Genomic DNA, 21,008 nt, shown 5'->3' with positions numbered 1-21,008 from the left:
AGGCCCAGTTGATCCAGTCTCTCCTCATATGCCAGTCCTGCCATCCCAGGAATCAGTCTGGAGAACCTTCGCTACATCCCTCAATAGCAAGAACGTCCTTCCTCAGGCTAGGAGACCAAAACTGAACACAATATTCCAGGTGAGGCCTCACTAAAGCCCTGTACAACTGCAGTAAGACCTCCCTGCTCCTTTACTCAAATCCCCTAGCTATGAAGGCCAACATACCATTTGCCCTCTTCACCACCTGTTGTACCTGCATGACAACTTTCAATGACTGATGTACCATGACACCCAGGTCTCGTTGCACCTCCCCTTTTCCTAATCTGCCGCCATTCAGATAATATTCTGCCTTCGTGTTTTTGCCACCAAAGCGGATAACCTCACATTTATCCACATTATACTGCATCTGCCATGCATTTGCCCATGCAGCTAACCTGTCCAAGTCACCCTGCAGCTTCTTAGCGTCCTCGTCAGAGTTCACACCACCACCCAGTTTAGTGTCATCTGCAAACTTGGAGATATTACATTCAATTCCTTCATCTAAATCATTAATGTATATTGTAAATAGCTGGGGTCCCAGCACTGAGTCCTGCGACACCCCGCTAGTCACTGCCTGCCATTCTGAAAAGAACCCGTTTATCCTGACTCTCTGCTTCCTGTCTGCCAACCAGTTCTCTATCTACGTCAGTACATTACCCCCAATACCATGTGCTTTAATTTTGCACACCAATCTCTTGTGTGGGACCTTGTCAAAAGCCTTTTGAAAGTCCAAATATACCACATCCACTGGTTCTCCCTTGTCCACTCTACCAGTTACATCCTCAAAAAATTCTAGAAGATTTGTCAGGCAGGATTTCCCTTTCATAAATCCATGCTGACTTGGACCGATCCTGTCACTGCTTTCCAAATGCGCTGCTATTTCATCTTTAATAATCGATTCCAACATTTTCCCCACTACTGATGTCAGGCTAATCGGTCTATAATTACCCATTTTCTCTCTCCCTCCTTTCTTAAAAACTGGTGTTACATTGGCTACCCTCCAGTCCATAGGAACTGCTCCAGAGTCGATAGACTGTTGGAAAATGATCAGCAATGCATCCACTATTTCCAGGGCTACTTCCTTAAGTACTCTGGGATGCAGACTATCAGGCCCGGGGATTTATCCTCCTTCAATCCCATCAATTTCCCGAACACAATTTCCCACCTAATAAGGATTTCCTTCAGTTCCTCCTTCTCACTAGACCCTCGGCCCCCTAGTATTTCTGCAAGGTTATTTGTGTTTTCCTTCGTGAAGCCAGAACCAAAGTATTTGTTTAATTGGGCCACCATTTCTTTGTTCCCCATTATAAAATTCACCTGAATCTGACTGCAAGCGACCTACGTTTGTTTTCACTATTCTTTTTCTCTTCACATATCTATAGAACCTTTTGCAGTCAGTTTTTATGTTCCCAGCAAGCTTCCTCTCATACTCTATTTTCTCACTCTTAATTAAACCCTTTGTCTTCCTTTGCTGTATTATAAAATGCTCCCAGTCCTCAGATTTTCTGCTTTTTCTGGCCAATGTATATGCCTCTTCCTTGGATTTAACACTATCCTTCATTTCTCTTGTTAGCCGCGGTTGAGCCACCTTCCCCGTTTCATTTTACTCCAGACAGGGATGTGCAATTGTTGAAGTTGATACATGTGATCTTTGAATGTTTGCCATTGCCAATCCACCGTCAACTCTTTAAGTATCACTCGCCAGTGTATTCTAGCCAATTCACGTCTCATACCATCGAAGTTACCTTTTCTTAAGTTCAGGACCCTAGTCTCTGAATTAACTGTGTCACTCCCCATCTGAATAAAGAATTCTACCATATTATGGTCACTCTTCCCGAAAGGGCCTCTCACAAGATTGCTAATTAGTCCTTTCTCATTACACATCACCCAATCTAGGATGGCCAGCCCTCTAGTTGGTTCCTCGACATTTTGGTCTTGAAAACCATCCCTAATACACTCCAGGAAATCCTGCTCCACCGCATTGCTATAGTTTGGTTAGCCCAATCAATATGTAGATTAAAGTCGTCCATGATAACTGCTGTACCTTTATTGCACGCATCTCTAATTTCTTGTTTGATGCTGTCCCCAACCTCACTACTACTGTTTGGTGGTCTGTACACAACTCCCACTAGCCCTTTGGTATTCTGTAGCTCCACCAATACCAATTCCACATCATCCAAGCTAATGTCCTTCCTTACTATTGCATTAATTTCCTCTTTAACCAGCAACGCCACCCCATCTCCTGTTCCTTTCTGTCTATTCTTCCTGAATGTTGAATACCCGTGGATGTAGAGTTCCCAGCCATGTCTCCATGATGCCAATAAGGGGTTATGGGGAGCGGGCGGGTAAGTGGAGCTGAGTCCATGATCAGATCAGCCATGATGTTATTGAATGATGGAGCAGGCTTGAGGGGCCTTATGGCCTACTCCTGTTCCTATGTAATTATGTTCTTATGTATTACGTAGTGGGGAGGCAAGACCAATTGCTTTTGTTTCAGGCACTCTCAGTGCCAGTGAGCGTAATTATGCACAATTAGAAAGGGAAGCTTTGGCATTAATTTTTGGGGTCAAGAAGTTCCACAAATACTTGTATGGTCATAAGTTTACCATCGTTATGGACCATAAGCCCCTGACAGCAATCCTCCATCCAAAGTCCCCAGTACCAACATTAGCTGCAGCCCGAATGCAGAGATGGGCTTTGATTTTGTCAGCATATATATATGATATTGAATACAGATGATCAGCTGATCACAATAATGCTGATGCCATGTCTAGATTGCCTTCCCCATCACAAGTTACACCCGATGGGGAAGAAGTGTTCTATTTTTCATAACTTGATGAACTTCCAGTCACAGCTGAAGAGATTGATAGAGCAACCAAACATGACCCAATGATGTCAAAGGTGTATGATTATATTGCAAATGGATGGCCAAACCAGGTAATAGACAAATATATTCATCCATTCTTCATTTGAGGGAATGAATTATCAGTCGATATAGATTTATCAAGTGGGGTGCAAGATTAGTCAGATCAAATAAATTCAGGTCCAAATTATTAGGAGACCTCCATGACCAGCACCTGGGAATGTGCTTGACCAAGAGTTTTGCACGCAGTTACTTATGGTGGCCATGTCTTGATAAAGATATAGAGTACATCATTAATCACTGTACGACATGTCAATCAGTAAGCAAGCAACACCATCAGTACCATTACAGCTATGGAAATGACCTCCCAGGATGTGGCAAAGGCTACATATCGAAGTTTACGAAGTTTATTTTCTTCATTTGGCCTCCCAGAAAAATAGTTTCTGATAATGGACCACAATTTCATTCAGAATTTGCACAGTTCACGAGCAAAAATACTGTGAAACATACCAAGGTTCCACCGTACCACCCTGCTTCAAATGGTGCAGCAGAGCGCACTGTACAAATTGTAAAATGTGCCCTCATCAAACAGATGTTGGATCCAAATCCAAGGAAACGACAGTTGTCCTTGAACCACAAATTGGCTAATTTCCTAATTACGTATCGTAATACTCGTCACACAACTACTGGTAGAACACCAGCAGAGTTGTTTCTCAAAAGACAGCCACAAACCAGATTCTCGTTGTTAAAACCAAACTTGGCACAGTCCGTAGAAGAGAAACAATTAAGATAGAAAGAGAATCATGATAGAGGTAGAAGTGTGAAATTAAATCAGAAGGTGAGAGTGAAGAACCATCAACATAAATGGTTAAAGTGGTTACAAGGAAGAGTGGTGAAGATATGTGGTCCTCGCACATATTTGGTCAAGATGTTTGATCATGGACAGGATAGGTTTATTCACATTGATCATATTTTACCTACAGATGTGGAAGTAGTTGAAGGTGGGAATGATTCAATTATTTCTGACTCATCAGATAGTTTTGATATACAAGTAGCATATCCTACATCCAATGTACTAGAAACAAATCTAAGAGAAAGTCAGAATTTAAGTCTGAGTCTGAGTCAGGCAAACAAACAGTCTGAAGTTAGATAGAATTCAATTGGAAATCAAGGGCATACCTTGGAGGAAAATTTCCCTCAGGATCAGCTTCGAATGAGTTTAAATTCGACACCATGTGTGGAAGGTTCTGTTCGAGAGCAAAACGGTATCCTCTTCGAAACAGAAATCAATTTGTTAAGCTTGATTTGTAAATATGGCAAAACAGTCCATATCTTTTGTTATGTATAACCATGCAAGTTATGTATGATGATTGTTTGTTAGAATTACTTCTTCATTAAGGAGGGAGAAGTGTAATGTCTGTTGCTCCACACTGTGGACTCCTGTGGCACTGCAGCCAGTGCTGTTTATAATAAAGGGACCAGGTCACCTGACTGGTGACTTCTGGAAGATTCTGCCATCTTCAGGCTATGAGTGCTGTGAGCTCCCTGAAATACCACAGATCTGTTTTCACAAAAGTGAGGGGTGATGCAGACATTGCAATCAGGGAGGAGGAATGTGAAATATTAGATGAAATAAACATAGTGAGAGAGGAAGTATTAAGGAGCTTAGCCATAAAAATGGATAAATCCCCAGGCCTGGTTAAATGTATCCCAGGCTGTTAAGAGAGGCAAAAGAGGAAGTAGCAGAGGCTCTGACCATCATTTTCCAATCCTCTCTGGCTACAAGTGTGGTGCTGGAGGACCGGAGGACAGCTAAAGTTGTAGCTTTGTGTAAAAGTGGAGAAAGGGATAGTCCGAGTAATTACAGGCCAGTCAGCTTAACCTTGGTGGTGGAAAAATTATTAGAGAAAATTCTGAGGGACAGGATAAATCTTCATTTGGAAAGATACTGAATAATGATGGACAGTCAGCACGGATTTGTTAAGGGAAGGTCATATCTGACTAACTTGATTGAATTTTTCGAGAAGGTAACAAGGAGCGTCGATGAGGGTAGTGCGTTTGATGTAGTGTAAATGGATTTTAGCAAAGCTTTTGATAAGGTGCCACATGGCAGAATTGTCATGAATGTAAAAGCCCATGGGATCCAGGGTAAAGTGGCAAGTTGGATCTAAAATTGGCTCAGAGGTAGGAAGCAAAGGGTAATGGTTGATGGGTGTTTTAGTGACTGGAAGGCTATTTTCAGTGGGGTTCTGCAGGGCTCAGTACTGGGTCCCTTGTTTTTTGTGATATATATCAATGATTTAGACTTGAATATAGGGGGTATGATAAAGAAGTTTGCAGATGATACAAAAATTGGCTGTGTGCTGGATAATGAAGAAGAAATCTTTAGACTGCAGGAATTCAGAAGGGCTAACAAGGAAAGGGTATACACATTGAATGGTAGGACACTGAGAAGTGTACAGGAACAAAGGGACCTTGGAGTGCAGGTCCACAGATCCCTGAAGGTAGCAAGCCAGGTAGATAAGATGGTTAAGAAGGCTTACTGAATACTTGTCTTTATTAGCCGAGGCAGAGAATATAAGAGCAGGGAGGTTATGCTTGAACTGTATAAAACACGGGTGAGGCCACAGCTGGAGTACTGCATGCAGTTCTGCTCACCTCATTGCAGGAAGGATGTGATTGCACTGGAGAGGGTGCAGAGGAGATTTACGATGATGTTGACTGGACTGGAGAATTTTAGCTATAAAGAAAGGTTGGATAGGCTGGGATTGTTTTCTTTGGAACAGAGGAGGCTAAGGGGAGATCTTGAGCTGGATTTTCGGTTTTGCCGTTTTCGGGGCGAAAACGGAGGCAGGGCGGGAAAATTACCGCCTGGTAATGTTTGCGCTGTGTGCAGAGATTTTTGTCAGGGACGCTGCACAAAAGGAGGCGTTGTACAACCTTCGCTGTGCAAAAATGGGAACCTCGCCAAATGATGTGCGGGGCCAGGATCGCTCTGGGAGAGGCCTTGGAGAGGAGAAACCCCCTCCCCCCAAAAATCACCAAAACATTCCAAAAACATTGCCCACACCACCACAACACAAATGGCTACAGAAAAATAAAAGAATAAACACTCGAACTTAACTTTTTTGCAGTTTATCCACCTCACCGCCGCTGGCAGGACTGGACTGCTGTGTTTTTCCTGGCGGTCATCGCGAGGCGCATTTCAGGGCTTACGGGTCGGGTGCGAGTCGAAACTCGCGCCAGTGTCGCAACGTGAGGCGCAGCTCTTCCTGGTGGTACTACTAAGCACCACCGCCAAACAGGACCGAAGGATCGCGACGGGGCGCAGAAGACTTTGCCGCCCCATTTCTCGCAGCTCCGGGGCAAAACCCGGAGTGCAAAGGTAGGGAAAATCCAGCCGCTTATTGAGGTGTATAAAATTATGAGAGGCCTGGATAGAGTGGATAGAAAAGACCTGCTTCCCTTGGCAGAGGGGTCAACAACAAGGGGGCATAGATTTAAAGTAATTGGGGGGAGGTTTAGAGGAGATTTGAGGGGCATTTCTTTCACGCAGAGGGTGTTGGGGGTCTGGAACTCACTGCCTGAAAGGGTGGTAGAGGTAGAAACCCTAACCACATTTAAAAAGTACTTGGATGTGCACTTGAAGTGCTGACCTACAGGGCTACGGACCAAGAGCTAGAAAGTTCGATTAGGCTGGATAGCTTTTGGTCGGCCGGCGCAGGAACGATGGTCCGAAATGGCCTCCTTCCGTGCTGTGAACTTTTATGATTCTGTGATACCCTCCCCCTTCCACACTCCTAATCACAAGTTACATATGCCTTCCCCAAGTCCCCTCCATATGTCCATCTTGCTTACCCGCCTTGCCCCATTCCCCCACTTCTGCCCTGCGCTCAATGTTGAGCTGGACGTTTACCTGGCGTTGCACGTGTGGGCTTCTTCTTATTCACCTTCGCTTTATTCCTTGACACGTGTGTTTCTGCAAAATAAACACACGTGACAAGCAATGTAAGGAAAATATCTTGATTAAGAAAATCATCCGCTTTTCAATATAGTCAATTATAGATTACAATGGCTGTGTGTGTTGCAACTTTCCATCTCAAATTGCACTGAAACGCGCCCTAACTCAACACAAACTCCCCTAACTCAACACAACTCCCCCCCCTAACTCAACACAACCCCCCCCCAACTCAACACAACTCCCCCTTAACTCAACACAAACCCCCCTAACTCAACCCAACGCCCCCTTAACTCAACACAACCCCCCCTAACTCAACACAACTTCCCCTAACTCAACATCAACCCCCCCTAACTCAACACAACTAAGAGTGTTTGCTGCCCGCTCCCCATCCTATGCCCTCCCCTTGCCCCCTTCGCCAATCTTCCATGTTCCCAATTCTTCACCTAGCATTCTCCTTCCTCGCTCTGATTCACACCTTCCGCCTCCATTCCCAAGTCCTCCCCTCTTCCTCCCACATCTCTGCCAGGATGGTCAGAGGTCAACTTCATGGAAGAAGGAGAGGTCAGAGAGGTTAGAGTGGCCACAGCCATTGTGCACACCATGTGCTCGATAGAGACTCCGCCATTGAGTGGGGCCAGCGGCCGGGGGGAGGCCAGAACGTCGCTGGAGGGATGAAGGCCTGAACGTCGCCGGAGGGATGAAGGCCTGAACGTCGCTGGAGGAAGGAAGGCCCCAACGTCACCGGGGAGAGGAAGGCCCGTGCGTGAGGGTGGAGAGACAAGGTAGGGCCCAAACCTGTGGTCGGAGCAAGTCAGAGGTTCACCGCCGTCGGGGATCGGGTGGAGCGGCTGAGTCGGCCAATGGGGAGCGAGAAGTGAGAGTCCAGTTGGAAGGTCTTGGCAGCAGGGAGGTCGATCTGGAAGGTAAGTCTTGATTGGAGGGTGGGCAGTGGGCCCAGGAAGCTGCACTTGCCGCATGAATTTTAGGGATAAGGGAGATACTTTTGGGGGGGCGGGATATGCACCCACTATTAAGGCCGGGGAAGGGGTTTAAACAGTGGGGGGGGGGGGGGGGGGCGGGGGGATTGAGGGAGAGAAAGGTGGCAGCAGATGGCCAGGGGGAAGTTTGTTTGGGGAGAGCTCCCTAGGGAGCTGCCATCCCATCCGCCATCTTTTTAAATCCTTGGCCCAAGACCGCCCTAAATGGAGGAAGAGCATCCAGGAGGGCTGAGCACCTCGAGTCTCGTCGCCGAGAGCATGCAAAAAACAAGCGCACGCAGCAGAAGGAGCGTGCGGCAAACCAGACTCCCCACGCAGCCTTTCCTTCAACCACTGTCTGTCCCACCTGTGACAGAGACTGTAATTCCCATATTGGACTGTTCAGTCACCTGAGAACTCACTTTTCGAGTGGAAGCAAGTCTTCGATTTCGAGGGACTTCCTATGATGACTTCCCTCCTGCCCTCCCTGCCTCTCTACCCTCCCCCTCTTCGCTTGGGTCCAATTTTCCCCTTTGCCTTCTCACCCTACTTCACCTGAATATTGCTCAGTCGCAGCAGATCCGCAACTCACGGTTAATTCCCGAACCCAACGGTGTTTAGCTGGATGTTTACCTTTCACTTCATGTGCTAGCTTCGGCTTAATCACCTTCACTTCAGGTTTTTGCATGAGTATTTCTGCATGGACAAACCAAAAATATCTCGGTCAACAAAATCATCTGCTGCTCTAACAATCTATTATAAATGACAAATGCTGTGTGTTGCAACTTTCCATCTCAAATTGCATTGAAACCCCCCTTGGTCAGTGTGAATACTCATTTTAACAGTGTCAACATTTACCAGTTGTACTTGTAGGTGGCCTCGTGCTTGGCATTTACAGGGTCTGCGCACACTCAGAGGCCGAACTCCAAGCCATCGTCAATACCTTCACTGAAGCATACGAGAGCATGGGCCTTGCACGAAACATCCGTAAGACAAAAGTTCTCCAAGCTGCCCGCGCCACACAGCACTACCCCCTGGTTATCAAAATCCACGATGAGGCCATGGGCAACGTGAACCATTTTCCATACCTCGGGAGCCAACTGTCAACTAAGGCAGACATCGACGATGAGGTCCAATACAACCATCAGTATGCCAGAAGAGAGATTTTGAAGACCAGGACCTCAAACCCAGCACCAACCTCATGGTCTACAGAGCAGTAGTGAAACCCGCCCTCCTATATGGCGAAGAAACATGGACTATGTACAGCAGGCACCTCAAAACCCTGGAATAGTATCACCAGCGCTGCCTCCGCAAGATCCTGCAAATCCATTGGCAGGTCAGATGCACCAACGTCAGTGTTCCCACCAGGTCAATATCCCCAGCATCGAAGCACTGACCACCCGCGATCAGCTCCGTTAGTCGGGCCACATCTTCCATATGCCTCACACGAGACTCACAAAGCAAGCGCTTCAACACGGCAAGCGAGCCCCAGCTGGGCAGAGGAAACACTTCAAGGACACCCTCAAAGCCTCCTTGAAAAAATGCAACATCCTCACTGACACCTGGGAGTCCCAGCACTAAGACCGCCCAAAGTGGAGGGCACTGAGCATCTCGAGTCTCATCGCTGAGAGCATGCAGCAAACAAGCGCAGGCAACAGAAACATAGAAATTAGGTGCAGGAGCAGGCCATTCATCTCTTCGAGCCTGCACCACCATTCAATAAGATCATGGCTGATCATTCAACCTCAGTACCCGATTCCTGCTTTCTCTCCATACCCCTTGATCCCTTTGGCCGTAAGGGTCATATCTAACTCCCTTTTGAATACATCTAACGAACTGGCCTCAACAACTTTCTGTGGCAGAGAATTCCACAGGTTTACCACTCTCTAAGTGAAGAAGTTTCTCCTCATCTCAGTCCTAAATGGCTTACCTCTTATTCTTAGACTGTGACCCCTGGTTCTGGAACTCCCCAGCAACGGGAACATTCTTCCTGCCTCTAACCTGTCCAATCCTGTCAGAATTTTATATGTTTCTATGAGATCCTCTCTCATTCTTGTAAACTACAGTGGATAAAAGCCCAGTTGATCCAGTCTCTCCTCATATGTCAGTCCTGCCATCCTGGGAATTAATCTGGTGAACCTTCGCTGTACTCCCTCAATAGCAAGAACGTCCTTCCTCAGATTAGGAGACCAAAACTGAACACAATATTCCAGGTGTGGCCTCACCAAGGCCTTGTACAACTGCAGTAAGACCTCCTTGCTCCGATACTCAAATCCTCTAACTATGAAGGCCAACATGCCATTTGCTTTCTTCACCGCCTGCTGTACCTGCATGCCAAACTTCAATGACTGATGTATCATGACACCCAGGTCTCGTTGCACCTCCCCTTTTCCTAATCTGTCACCATTCAGATAATATTGTCTTCCTGTTTTTGCCACCAAGGTGGATAACCTCACATTTATCCACATTATACTGCATCTGTCATGCATTTGCCCACTCACCTAACCTGTCCAAGTCACCCTGCAGCCTCTTAGCATCCTCCTCACAGCTCACACCGCCACCCAGCTTAGTGTCATCTGCAAATTTGGAGATATTACATTCAATTCCTTCATCTAAATCGTTGATATATATTGTAAATAGCTGGAGTCCCAGCACTGAACCCTTCGGCACCCTACTGATCACTGCCTGCCATTCTGAAAAGGACCTGTTTATTCCGACTCTCTGCTTCCTGTCTGCCAACCAGTTCTCTATCCACATCAGTACATTACCCCCAATACCATGTGCTTTAATTTTGCACACTAATCTCTTGTGTGGGACCGTGTCAAAAGCCTTTTGAAAGTCCAAATACACCACATCCACTGGTTCTCCCTTGTCCACTCTGCTAGTTACATCCTCAAAAAATTCTAGGAGATTCGTCAAGCATGATTTCCCCTTCATAAATCCATGCTGACTTGGTCCGATCCTGTCACTGCTTTCCAAATGCGTTGCTATTTCATCCTTAATGATTGATTCCAATATTTTCCCCACTACTGATGTCAGGCTAACCGGTCTATTATTACCCGTTTTCTCTATCCCTCCTTTTTAAAAAAGTGGTGTTACATTAGCTACCCTCCAGTCCATAGGAACTGATCCAGAGTCGATAGACTGTTGGAAAATGATCACCAATGCATCCACTATTTCTAGGGCCACTTCCTTAAGTACTCTGGGATGCAGACTATCAGGCCCTGGGGATTTATCAGCCTTCAATCCCATCAATTTCCCTAACACAATTTCCTGACTAATAAGGCTTTCCTTCAGTTCCTCCTTTTCACTAGACCCTCGAACCCCTAGTATTTCCGGAAGGTTATTTGTGTCTTCCTTAGTGAAGACCGATCCAAAGTATTTGTTCAATTGGTCTGCCATTTCTTTGTTCCCCATTATAAATTCACCTGATTCTGACTGCAAAGGACCTATGTTGGTCTTCACTAATCTTTTTCTCTTCACATATCTATCGAAACTTTTGCAGTCAGTTTTTATGTTCCCTGCAAGCTTCCTCTCATACTCTATTTTCCCCCTCCTAATTAAAACCTGCTGAATTCTAAATTTCTTCCAGTCCTCAGGTTTACTGCTTTGCAGAAGGAGCGTGCGGTAAACCAGACTCCCCACCCACCCTTTCCTCCAACCACTGTCTGTCCCACTTGTGACAGAAACTGTAATTCCCGCATTAGACTGTTCAGTCACCTGAGAACTCATTCTTAGAGTGGAAGCAAGTCACCCTCGATTTCGAGGGACTGTCTATGATGCTGATGACATAACATTCATTGCAAAACCCATCAATGGTATGGTGTTGTGCAGCGAGACCTGGCATTAAGGTCCAGTATATAGACTTTGGAGGAAAAATTCCGGTCATTTGTGCCTCCCGTCAGTGACCCGGGTCGGGGGGCACTAATGGGGTGCGCACGGCTTTTTGCCTGGTGCGGCGTTGCTACTGACTCCTGTCATATTCCACGGGAGTTTAACCGCGGCGCTCTAACCGATAACGCCCCGCTCACGCCCCGGGCCACTGCGCTGACAGAGATGGTGTCACCATTATGTGCAGCAACCCATTTTCGCCCAGGAGCGAGAATCTCCGTTAGCGTCCTGAGGAGCTGCTGCTGGTGACGCACGCGACACCTCCATGGGGCGCGTGCTGGGCTGCAGGCCACTCGTGGGGCGCAAATTAAAAGGAGAGAGCTGCGGTGAAATATCTCAAAATGGTCGACTTACCGGTCGCGGCCTTCTTCACCGCCGATCGTGGGGTCCGTGCCGCCATCTTGCAGCCCGGTACCTTGTTCCCCGATGGTCCACCCGCAGAGTCGGCAGCATGGCCCTCCCTTTGATTGAAGGGGAGGGCCTTGTCTCCCCACCAGCGCGACCTGTCCCTCTGCATAGCTCTGGAAAATCCATGTCCCATTTTGCCCCAGCCCCGCCCCCGACAGGAAGTGCGAGATGTTGCGCTGCAGTTCCAGTCGGGGGGGGGGGGCGGTAAGGCCAATATAACTCACGGGGCGGGACTTCTGCACCGGGCACAGGCTGTCCCGCCTCGCGGCTCTTACCGCCCCGAATTTTCAGCCCACTGAATATTTGAGAATTACCTACTTTCTCCAATTCATTCATTGTAGCTAACTGCTCAATAACAGCAGCAGCACAATGGGCCTGAATTCGTGCTCTCCATGGGCGCGTACCGGGTGTGCAGAAGCCTGTGGGGTCCCTGCAAGTTCCGCGAAGTGCATGCGCCTAAACCCGACACCTGCAACCTATCTAAAATTCTGTTGACACATCGCACGCCTGTGAAACTAAAGGGCCTCCGCGGGCGAAGAGTCGGGCCATTTGCCCCACCCCCTGCCAAGCGAATGTTCTTCAAATTCTGGGTAAAAAAGTAGGCTTAAGGCTTGCTTTTATCAGCGTAAGACTTTTAAAGTAAAGAAAAATACATTTTTAAAAAAACATTTAAGCATTTAAAATCCTATTTAATAAGGTAAATTTAATTTTGGACCCTTTAATATATGTAAATTTATATTTCAAAAAAAAAATAATTAATTAAATTCCATTTTTATTCAGTTGAAATATGTGATGTTGTTTTTTTAGTTATTTTCAGTGTTTTTGTGAGTACTCCCATGCATACTTATGGCTGCTCTGTCCATACCGAATTACCATAAGTATAAATGGGGATCCCCCTACTTTGATTGGTTGGGCCAGCCGACGTTGCTGCAAAAATAAAAGTGTTTAGTAATGATAAAATTGAATCTGTGTATATAAATATATAAATGTTAAAAGTGTAGATTATACGAAAAGGCAAGTTTGAAGAGACAAAATGGATATCTTCCCCCAAGTTCATGTCTCCTGGCCGGGCAGAGTTCAAGTTACAAAGGAAGCATGGCTTTGAAACTCAGCAGACTAGAAGAGATGTTAAGTGGAAAGCCATTAACCTAATCAATGAATGGCACTAGGCCTCCAGGCACAAACATGTATGAGGAGCAGCCAATCAGGAACAGCCCTGGGACCTAATCCCAATCCTGAGGCTTTCTGAGAAACTATGGGCTAGATTTTCCACTTTTTTTACATGCTTAACTTCACACTTAACATCCATTTTACTGCGGAAATGACGTATAACGCCCATATATTGCCCATTTAGCCACAAAATGGAAATTGACGGGCATTCTCTACCACAGAATTCTCTACCACAGAGAGTTATTGATGCCAGTTCGTTAGATATATTCAAGAGGGAATTAGATGTGGCCCTTACGGCTAAAGGGATCAAGGGGTATGGAGAGAAAGCAGGAAAGGGGTACTGAGGTGATTGATCAACCAAATGGCCTACTCCTGTACCTATTTTCTATGTTTCTATGTTTCTATTTTATCGCCGAGTGTTACTTTCCCCATGTGCGTAAGGCTGGGAAAAAATAATACCGCCCGCCCAATTTTTTTCGGCGGAATCATCAGAATGGGCGAAATCAACGCCCATAATATCGCCCAGCGTTAGTTCCCGCACGGAATTAATGCTGAGATTCAATATTACTGACCGCCCACTTTTTTTTGTCGTAAAGATCACATTTGCCAAAACTAATGGCCAGGAGATCGCCCAGTGTCACTTTCACCACCTCAAACACATATCGCCCACAATATCGCTCACCCAAAAAAACACCCGGAAAAAGTGGAACTAACCAGTTATGGATGCCATGTTCTACATCACATGTCGCATCATTTAAAAGGCTGCTCTGCTTCAACCTCGGGGGAGTTCAGATGTACTCTGGAGGTCTTTGGAGGTGATGTGAACATCTGTACAACATCTTTATCATACTGTGAATGATTGGAAATTAATAGGTGTCTTCGTTGGATCATTCATTCTTTGTGACCAATCGGTAGAAAACAGAGAGCTATTGCAATGGGGCCTGTCCTTTCTCACTCTCTCCTGATGACCAATTACAAGCTGCAGACTCAAGATGCCCTAAGTACGCTCCACAGCATTATGTGCCCAATGTAAGACGTGCCAGACTGATGAGGAGGACCATACATTACACCCCCCACAAGTACAGGGAGAAGCATTCTTACCTCGACTTGCCCGACACCACCTGCCTTCGGAGACTGCACTTCCACAAAGAGATTATCACTGAGGGAGATCTGCAGCCTGCCAGCACCATCAGTACTACACTGTCCGTTGAGGTCAAAGTCACCGCGGCACTGTCGTTCTACGCATCAGGTTCTTTTCAGGCCTCAGCTGGTGACATTTGGGGTCTGTCTCAGCATGCCACACATTGCTGCATTGACAGGTCACTGAAGTCCTGTATGCATGCAGGAGGGACTTGATTAGCTTCCCTATGACCAGGGAGGCACAGACTGAGAGGGTTCGAGGATTCTCCAGAATTGCAAACTTCCCCAAGGTGCAGGGAGCAATAGACTGTATGCACATCACGATGTGGCACTTTTTCAGGAACCACAAGGGATTCCACTCCCTGAATGTCCAACTCGTTGTCGACCACCAGCAAATTATACTGGCAGTGAATGCTCAATTTCCGGGCAGCTTCCATAATGCTCACATCCTGCGTGAGAGCACTGTATCTGGCTTGTTAAACAATCAGTTACAAGGTCAATGCTGGATACTTGGTGACAAAGGATATGGCCTCACCACCTGGCTGATGACCCCCCCGCGTGAAACACCCACACAGAAGCAGAGAGGCGATACAATGAGAGACACAGAGCCACTCGCAATATCGAGGAGAAAAACCATTGGTGCTTAAGCAGCGTTTTAGATGCCTGGACCACTCAGGAGGCGAGCTCCAATACCACCCTGAGCGGGTATCCCAATTCGTGGTGGTGTGCTCCATGCTGCACAACTTGGCTATCAGGAGGGGTCAAGAATTGCCTGAAGAGTCTGACAGTCCATCTCACCAGAGAGAGGAAGAGGAAGACAAGGTGGACGCTGACATCGGCCCAGACAATCAGGCTGATGCAGAAGCCATGCCCCGCCCTCCGTAGACCGCATGAAAGGGCCCGTGGTGGCATGATAGCTGCAAGAGTCTTATGTCAGGAGCTCATCAATGAGCGCTTTGCCTGAAAGAACGTTGGTGGTATTTACAAGGCTGACACACTGCTGGGTGTGCAGGTCTAACATCAATGGTGAGCATCACCTTGGTGAGTGTTAAAAGTTTAAGTTGATTGAAGTTAAGTGTAATTATACCCTTTGATGTTAAGGAATCACCAGCGTGAAATGGTGCAGCTATCTGAGCCAATACGCAAAAAGGTTTTGTTAAATAAAAACATTTAAACTGAACATTTGTCTGAAATCATCAGTATTTCTGTAAAAACCAACCCTCCCCCCCACTTCTCCTCCCCATCTCTACCCCTTCCCCTCCTGACTCCAAGCCGCCTGGCTGAGGAGCTCCTCAGGCATTGCTTCATTGGGGGGGATGATGGCCCAAACGCTGTTTGGAACGATATGGGAGAGGACGGTCCCGAGGTGGGAACGTCCTCCGAGCCAGAAGTAAGATGTTGCTCCTGGCTCTCACGTGTGGTTGGCAATGGGGCTGCGGCACCTTGGGGTGCAGTGCCGCGCTCCAGGCCCACTGGGAGCCTTCTGCCACCAGTGTTCCTGGCTACCAGCTCCAGGGCCTCCTCCATCCCTTCCATGTTATATCTTATTTGTTGGACAAAAACTCAGTGCCAACTATGTTCTTGGTGCTTCGCAGGCTTTTTGCTGCTGGTGAATCTCCCTCGTGCCTCCAACAACAGCCAAGCAATCACACACCACACATGCCTTCAGTCCCTTCAGCTCCTCTCTCTTTGTCTCCTCCTCCACACATGTAATGATGATCCTTGACCTCCTGATTCGCGGAAATCAAGCATTGCCATGCCGTTGCTAAAGACGGCGCGCTTTATGGCAGAAGGTCAGAGAGATTTATCGCTACCCGCCCATTTCATATCGCTCGCGGTAACTCCCAATTTAAAAAATGGAGACTAGATGCTTTCAGAATGTGCGACAAGCCGGCGATCTGAAAACCCATTTTTAACATCCTTTTTGGCCGATCTGCATAAAAGTGTAAAAGCTAGCCCTAAGGCCTTAAGAGGTATAAAAACTCAAGCCAAAGATTGTTGGGTCTCTCTTTTCTTAAGCACATGGAAAAAAGCAGGACCTCCCTCTACATACAAAGGAGCAGGCCGTGTGCTTTGCCAGAGGAAGTAAAGTATACCTTTTTATACCTTTTTTATTGTAAGATCATTGTACCCGTTGTAATTAAGTAGAGTCCGTCGGACACTAATAGATTGCTGTTGTGTTTGATAAGCTATTTGCATGTGTGTGTGTTTAATAAACTTATTCCAAATTGTTTTAAAAGAATTGGTCTTGCTGTCAATTCAATGCCAGAGATTTAGAAATCTTGCACTGCGTACGAAACCCGTACGATCCTGGGATACATGTGCATCTACACTGGTCTTTGCGTAGAGCCCCAAGGACCACAAGCATCCGAACCTCCAGGACCACCAGGTAGAGTCAAAGAAATTTTCCAGGTTGAAGGCATCCAGCCACAGGAAGCCTCCGACCACACTTGCTGGGGCAACGTGATTTTAACTTCCCGAAACAGGAGCTCACAGACCATTCCCGATAATCTGAAAGTTTTGTTTCCCGGCATGGACAGAAATTCCATCTCCCTCCAGCCCTGTAAATCTCTTTCCTAAATATATCCCAGAGTTCCCACCAATCCCCACCCTAAGCACGAAGTCGGGACTGAGAATCCCCGCCCCATTCCCCCCTCCCCACTATTCAGATAACTCACCCCTAGGAATGGAACAACCCCAGCGCCCCACTGTGCAGAAATTCAGGGGGGTAGAGTAGGGCACAGATATCCCTTCACCCCTCCCCCATTAAGCTGGAAATCAGGCTCTGGGAACACAGGGAACTGGTCCTCACTGGAAAGAAAATTCAAGCTTGAAACATCCCCGCCGGCTCAACACAACTAAGAGCGTTTGATGCCCGCTTCTCACCTTATGTCCTCACATTTCCCCCTTCACCAACCTTCACTATTCCCCATTCCTAACCAAGCATTCCCCTTCCTTGCTCCTATTCGCCCCTTCCACCTCCATTCCCAAGACCTCTCCCCCTCCCCCCACTTCCCTCCTGCCCTCCTCCCATTCCCTGCCTCTCTACCCTCCCTCTCTTCGCTTGGGTCCAATTTTCCCCTTTGCCTTCTCACCCTGCTCCACCTGAATATTGCTCAGTCGCAGCAGATCTGCAACTCACAGTTAATTCCCGAACACAGTGGTGCTGAGCTGGATGCTTACCTTCCGCTGCATGTGTGACCTTCGGGTCGAACAACTCCAAATCAGTCCATGGCACGAGTATTTCTGAATGGAGAAAACAAAAATATTTCAGTTAACAAAATCACCTGCTGTTCCAATAATTCATTATAAATGACAAATGCTGTGTGTGTTGCAACTTTCCATCTCAAATTGCATTGAAATCCCCCATAGTCAGGCTCTGTCAATGGGAAAATTTAATTTAACAGTGTTAACGTTTACCTGTAGGTGGCCCCATGCTTGGCATTTACAGGGTTCAGTGCCTGTTACATAATGTTCAGTGCAAAGTCCATCGATGGTACGATGTTGTGTCAGCGAAACTTGGCATTAAGCTCCAGTGTATAGACTTTGGGCGAAAACCATTAGTGGCCCCTGGGGATGCTAACTGGGGGGCAAATTACTTTTCGACCAGGCAAGGTACCGCTACTGACTCCCGCAAAATTCCGCGGGAGGTTAGCAGTGGCGCTAATTGGCTAATTGCACATTAGGGTGGATAAAGGTGAACCAGTGGATGTGGTGTATTTGGACTTCCAGAAGGCATTTGACAAGGTGCCACATAAGAGGTTACTGCAGAAGATAAGATTTCACGGGGTTCGGGGTAACATATTAGCATGGATAGAGGATTGGCTAACTAACAGAAAACAGAGAGTTGGGATAAAAGGTTCATTCTCTGGTTGCCAACCAGTAACTAGTGGGGTGCCGCAGGGATCAGTGCTGGGATCCCAACTATTTACAATCTATATAAACGACTTGGAAGAAGGGACTGGGCGTAACGTAGCCAAGTTTGCTGACGATACAAAGATGGGAGGAAAAGCAATGTGTGAGGAGGACACAAAAAATCTGCAAAAGGACATAGACAAGCTAAGTGAGTGGGCAAAAATTTGGCAGATGGAGTATAATGTTGGAAATTGTGAGGCATTTTGGCAGAAAAAAATCAAGGAGCAAATTATTATTTAAATGGGGAAAGATTGCAAAGTGCCGCAGTACAGCGGGACCTGGGGGTACTTATGCATGAAACACAAAAGATTAGTATGCAGGTACAGCAAGTGATCAGGAAGGCCAATGGTATCTTGACCTTTATTGCAAAGGGGACGGAGTATAAAAGCAGGGAAGTCTTGCTACAGCTATACTGGGTTTTGCTGAAGCCACACCTGGAATACTGCGTGCAGTTTTGGTTTCCATATTTATGAAAGGATATACTTGCTTTGGAGGCAGTTCAGAGAAAGTTCACTAGGTTGATTCTGGGGATGAGGGGGTTGACTTACGAGGAAATGTTGAGTAGGTTGGGCCTCTACTCATTGGAATTCAGAAGAATGAGAGGTGATCTTATCGAAACGTATAAGATTCTGAGGGGGCTTGACAAGGTGGATGCAGAGAGGATGTTTCCACTGATGGGGGAGACTAGAACTAGAGGACATGATCTTAGAATAAGGAGCCGCCCGTTTAAAACAGAGATGAGGAGAAATTTCTTCTCTCAGAGGTTTGTTAATCTGTGGAATTTGCTGCCTCAGAGAGCTGTGGAAGCTGAGACATTGAATAAATTTAAGACAGAAATAGACAGTTTCTTAAACGATAAGGGGATAAGGGGTTATGGGGAGCGGACGGGGAACTGGAGCTGAGTCCATGATCAGATGAGCCATGATTTTATTAAATGGCGGAGCAGGCTCAAGAGGCCATATGACCTACTCCTGCTCCTATTTCTTATGTTCTTATGACTGTGCGCAGTGACCCATTTTTGCACCGGAGCAAAGATTTGGTCGTGCCCCACAGGAAATTGGGTCCTGGGAATTCCAGAACCAGGGGTCACAGTCTAAGGATAAGGGGTAAGCCATTTAGGACCGAGATGAGGAGAAACTTCCTCACTTAGAGAATTGTGAACCTGTAGAATTCTCTACCACAGAAAGTTGTTGAGGCCAGTTCATTAGATATATTCAAAAGGGAGTTAGATGTGGACCTTATGGCTAAAGGGATCAAGGGATATGGAGAGAAAGCAGGAGTGGGGTACTGAAGTTGCATGATCAGCCATGATCATATTGAATGGTGGTGCAGGCTCGAAGGACCAAATGGCCTACTCCTGCACCTACTTTCTATGTTTTCTATGTTTCTATGTTCCGTACGGGAAAGAAAATCCAGGCTTGATGGAGGAAAAAGTAACTCAATACAACACCCCCCCGCCCCCCTCAAGAGTGTTTGCTGCCCACTAGCTACCCTTTGCCCTCTTCTTTCTAACTAAAGCAAGAGTAAGGCCTATTAGAGACCATAAAGGTAAACTGTGTGTGGAGGCAGAAGACGTAGGTATGCTTCTTAATGAATACTTTGCATCTGTATTCACAAAAGAGAGGGGTGAAGCAGACATTGCAATCAGCTGGGAGATGTGGGAAATATGAGCTAAAATAAGCATAGTGAGAGAGGAAGTATTAAGGGGATTAGCATCTTTGAAAATGTATAAATTCCCAGGCCTGGATTAAATGTATCCCAGGTTAGGAGAAGCAAAAGAGTAAATAGCAGAGGCTCTGACCATCATTTTCCAATCCGCTCTGGCTACAGGTGTGGTGCTGGAGGACTGCGAATTTGGTTATGACAAGACCATGTTCTGAGCATTTCGTCAGGAGGAGGATACCATTGGAGTTGGTTTTCCCTACCCTTTCCCTGCCAATCATCCATCTCCAGAGGTCTGTGTCCTTTCCAACTCTGGCATTAGAGTCGCCTAGGAGAATCAGCTTGCCACCCGTTGAGACTGGAGACAGGGATTGTTCAAGTCTTGCTGTGTCAGAAAGACCAGTACAAGGCCTCCTGGCAACACCCTCACTCCAAGCACTGGCATTGGCTAGACTATATCATCGTCTGAGCGAGGGACCGCAAGGACGTCCGAATCACTCGCGCCATGACTGGAACTGATGACTGCTGGACTGACCTCCGCCTAATCCACTCTGTTATCTCCATCAACATAGCCTTAAAACGGCAGGGGCAACAGAAATGCTGCCACAATTAAATCAAAGCTGGAGTACTCAAGGACCCTGCCAAGAAAGCGCGATTCAGCCTGTGATTCACAACCAAAATGACGACTCCCAATGAACCAGAGCCGCAGACTGTCCACAGTGCCTGGTCCTACGAAGAGACTCTTGGTTACTCTACCAGAAAACATCAAGACTGGTTCGATGAGAATGTCCAGGAGATCCAGGAGCTAATAAGCTGCAAACGCAAGGCATTTTCTGAATTGGAAACTCAACTGATCTACAGGCAACTGAAGGCCGAGGTCCAACAAAAAACTTGGATCCTAAAGAACAGATGATGGATGGAAAAAACGCAGGAGATCCAGCAGCTAGCCGACAACCTCAATGGGCGTGGATTTTTTAGCGCA

The 21,008-nt window shown here is 46.7% G+C and overlaps 1 protein-coding gene across 1 annotated transcript in view; it reads right to left on the bottom strand.

Moving 5' to 3' along the window:
- Positions 1-21,008, bottom strand: part of LOC139266116 (sterile alpha motif domain-containing protein 15-like) — a 283,681-nt gene that overhangs the window by 248,974 nt on the left and 13,699 nt on the right. Inside the window, exons 5-7 of the mRNA XM_070883964.1 lie at positions 17,633-17,695; positions 8,474-8,536; positions 6,819-6,881 (exon numbers count right to left, since the gene is read on the bottom strand). Of these exons, the coding sequence (XP_070740065.1) occupies positions 6,819-6,881; positions 8,474-8,536; positions 17,633-17,695 (189 nt within the window). The remainder of the gene's footprint in view (positions 1-6,818; positions 6,882-8,473; positions 8,537-17,632; positions 17,696-21,008) is intronic.

Source organism: Pristiophorus japonicus, chromosome 6, assembly GCF_044704955.1.
Source record: "Pristiophorus japonicus isolate sPriJap1 chromosome 6, sPriJap1.hap1, whole genome shotgun sequence".
Taxonomy (NCBI): Eukaryota; Metazoa; Chordata; class Chondrichthyes; family Pristiophoridae; genus Pristiophorus; species Pristiophorus japonicus.
This window is presented reverse-complemented; position numbering and strand designations above follow the sequence as displayed.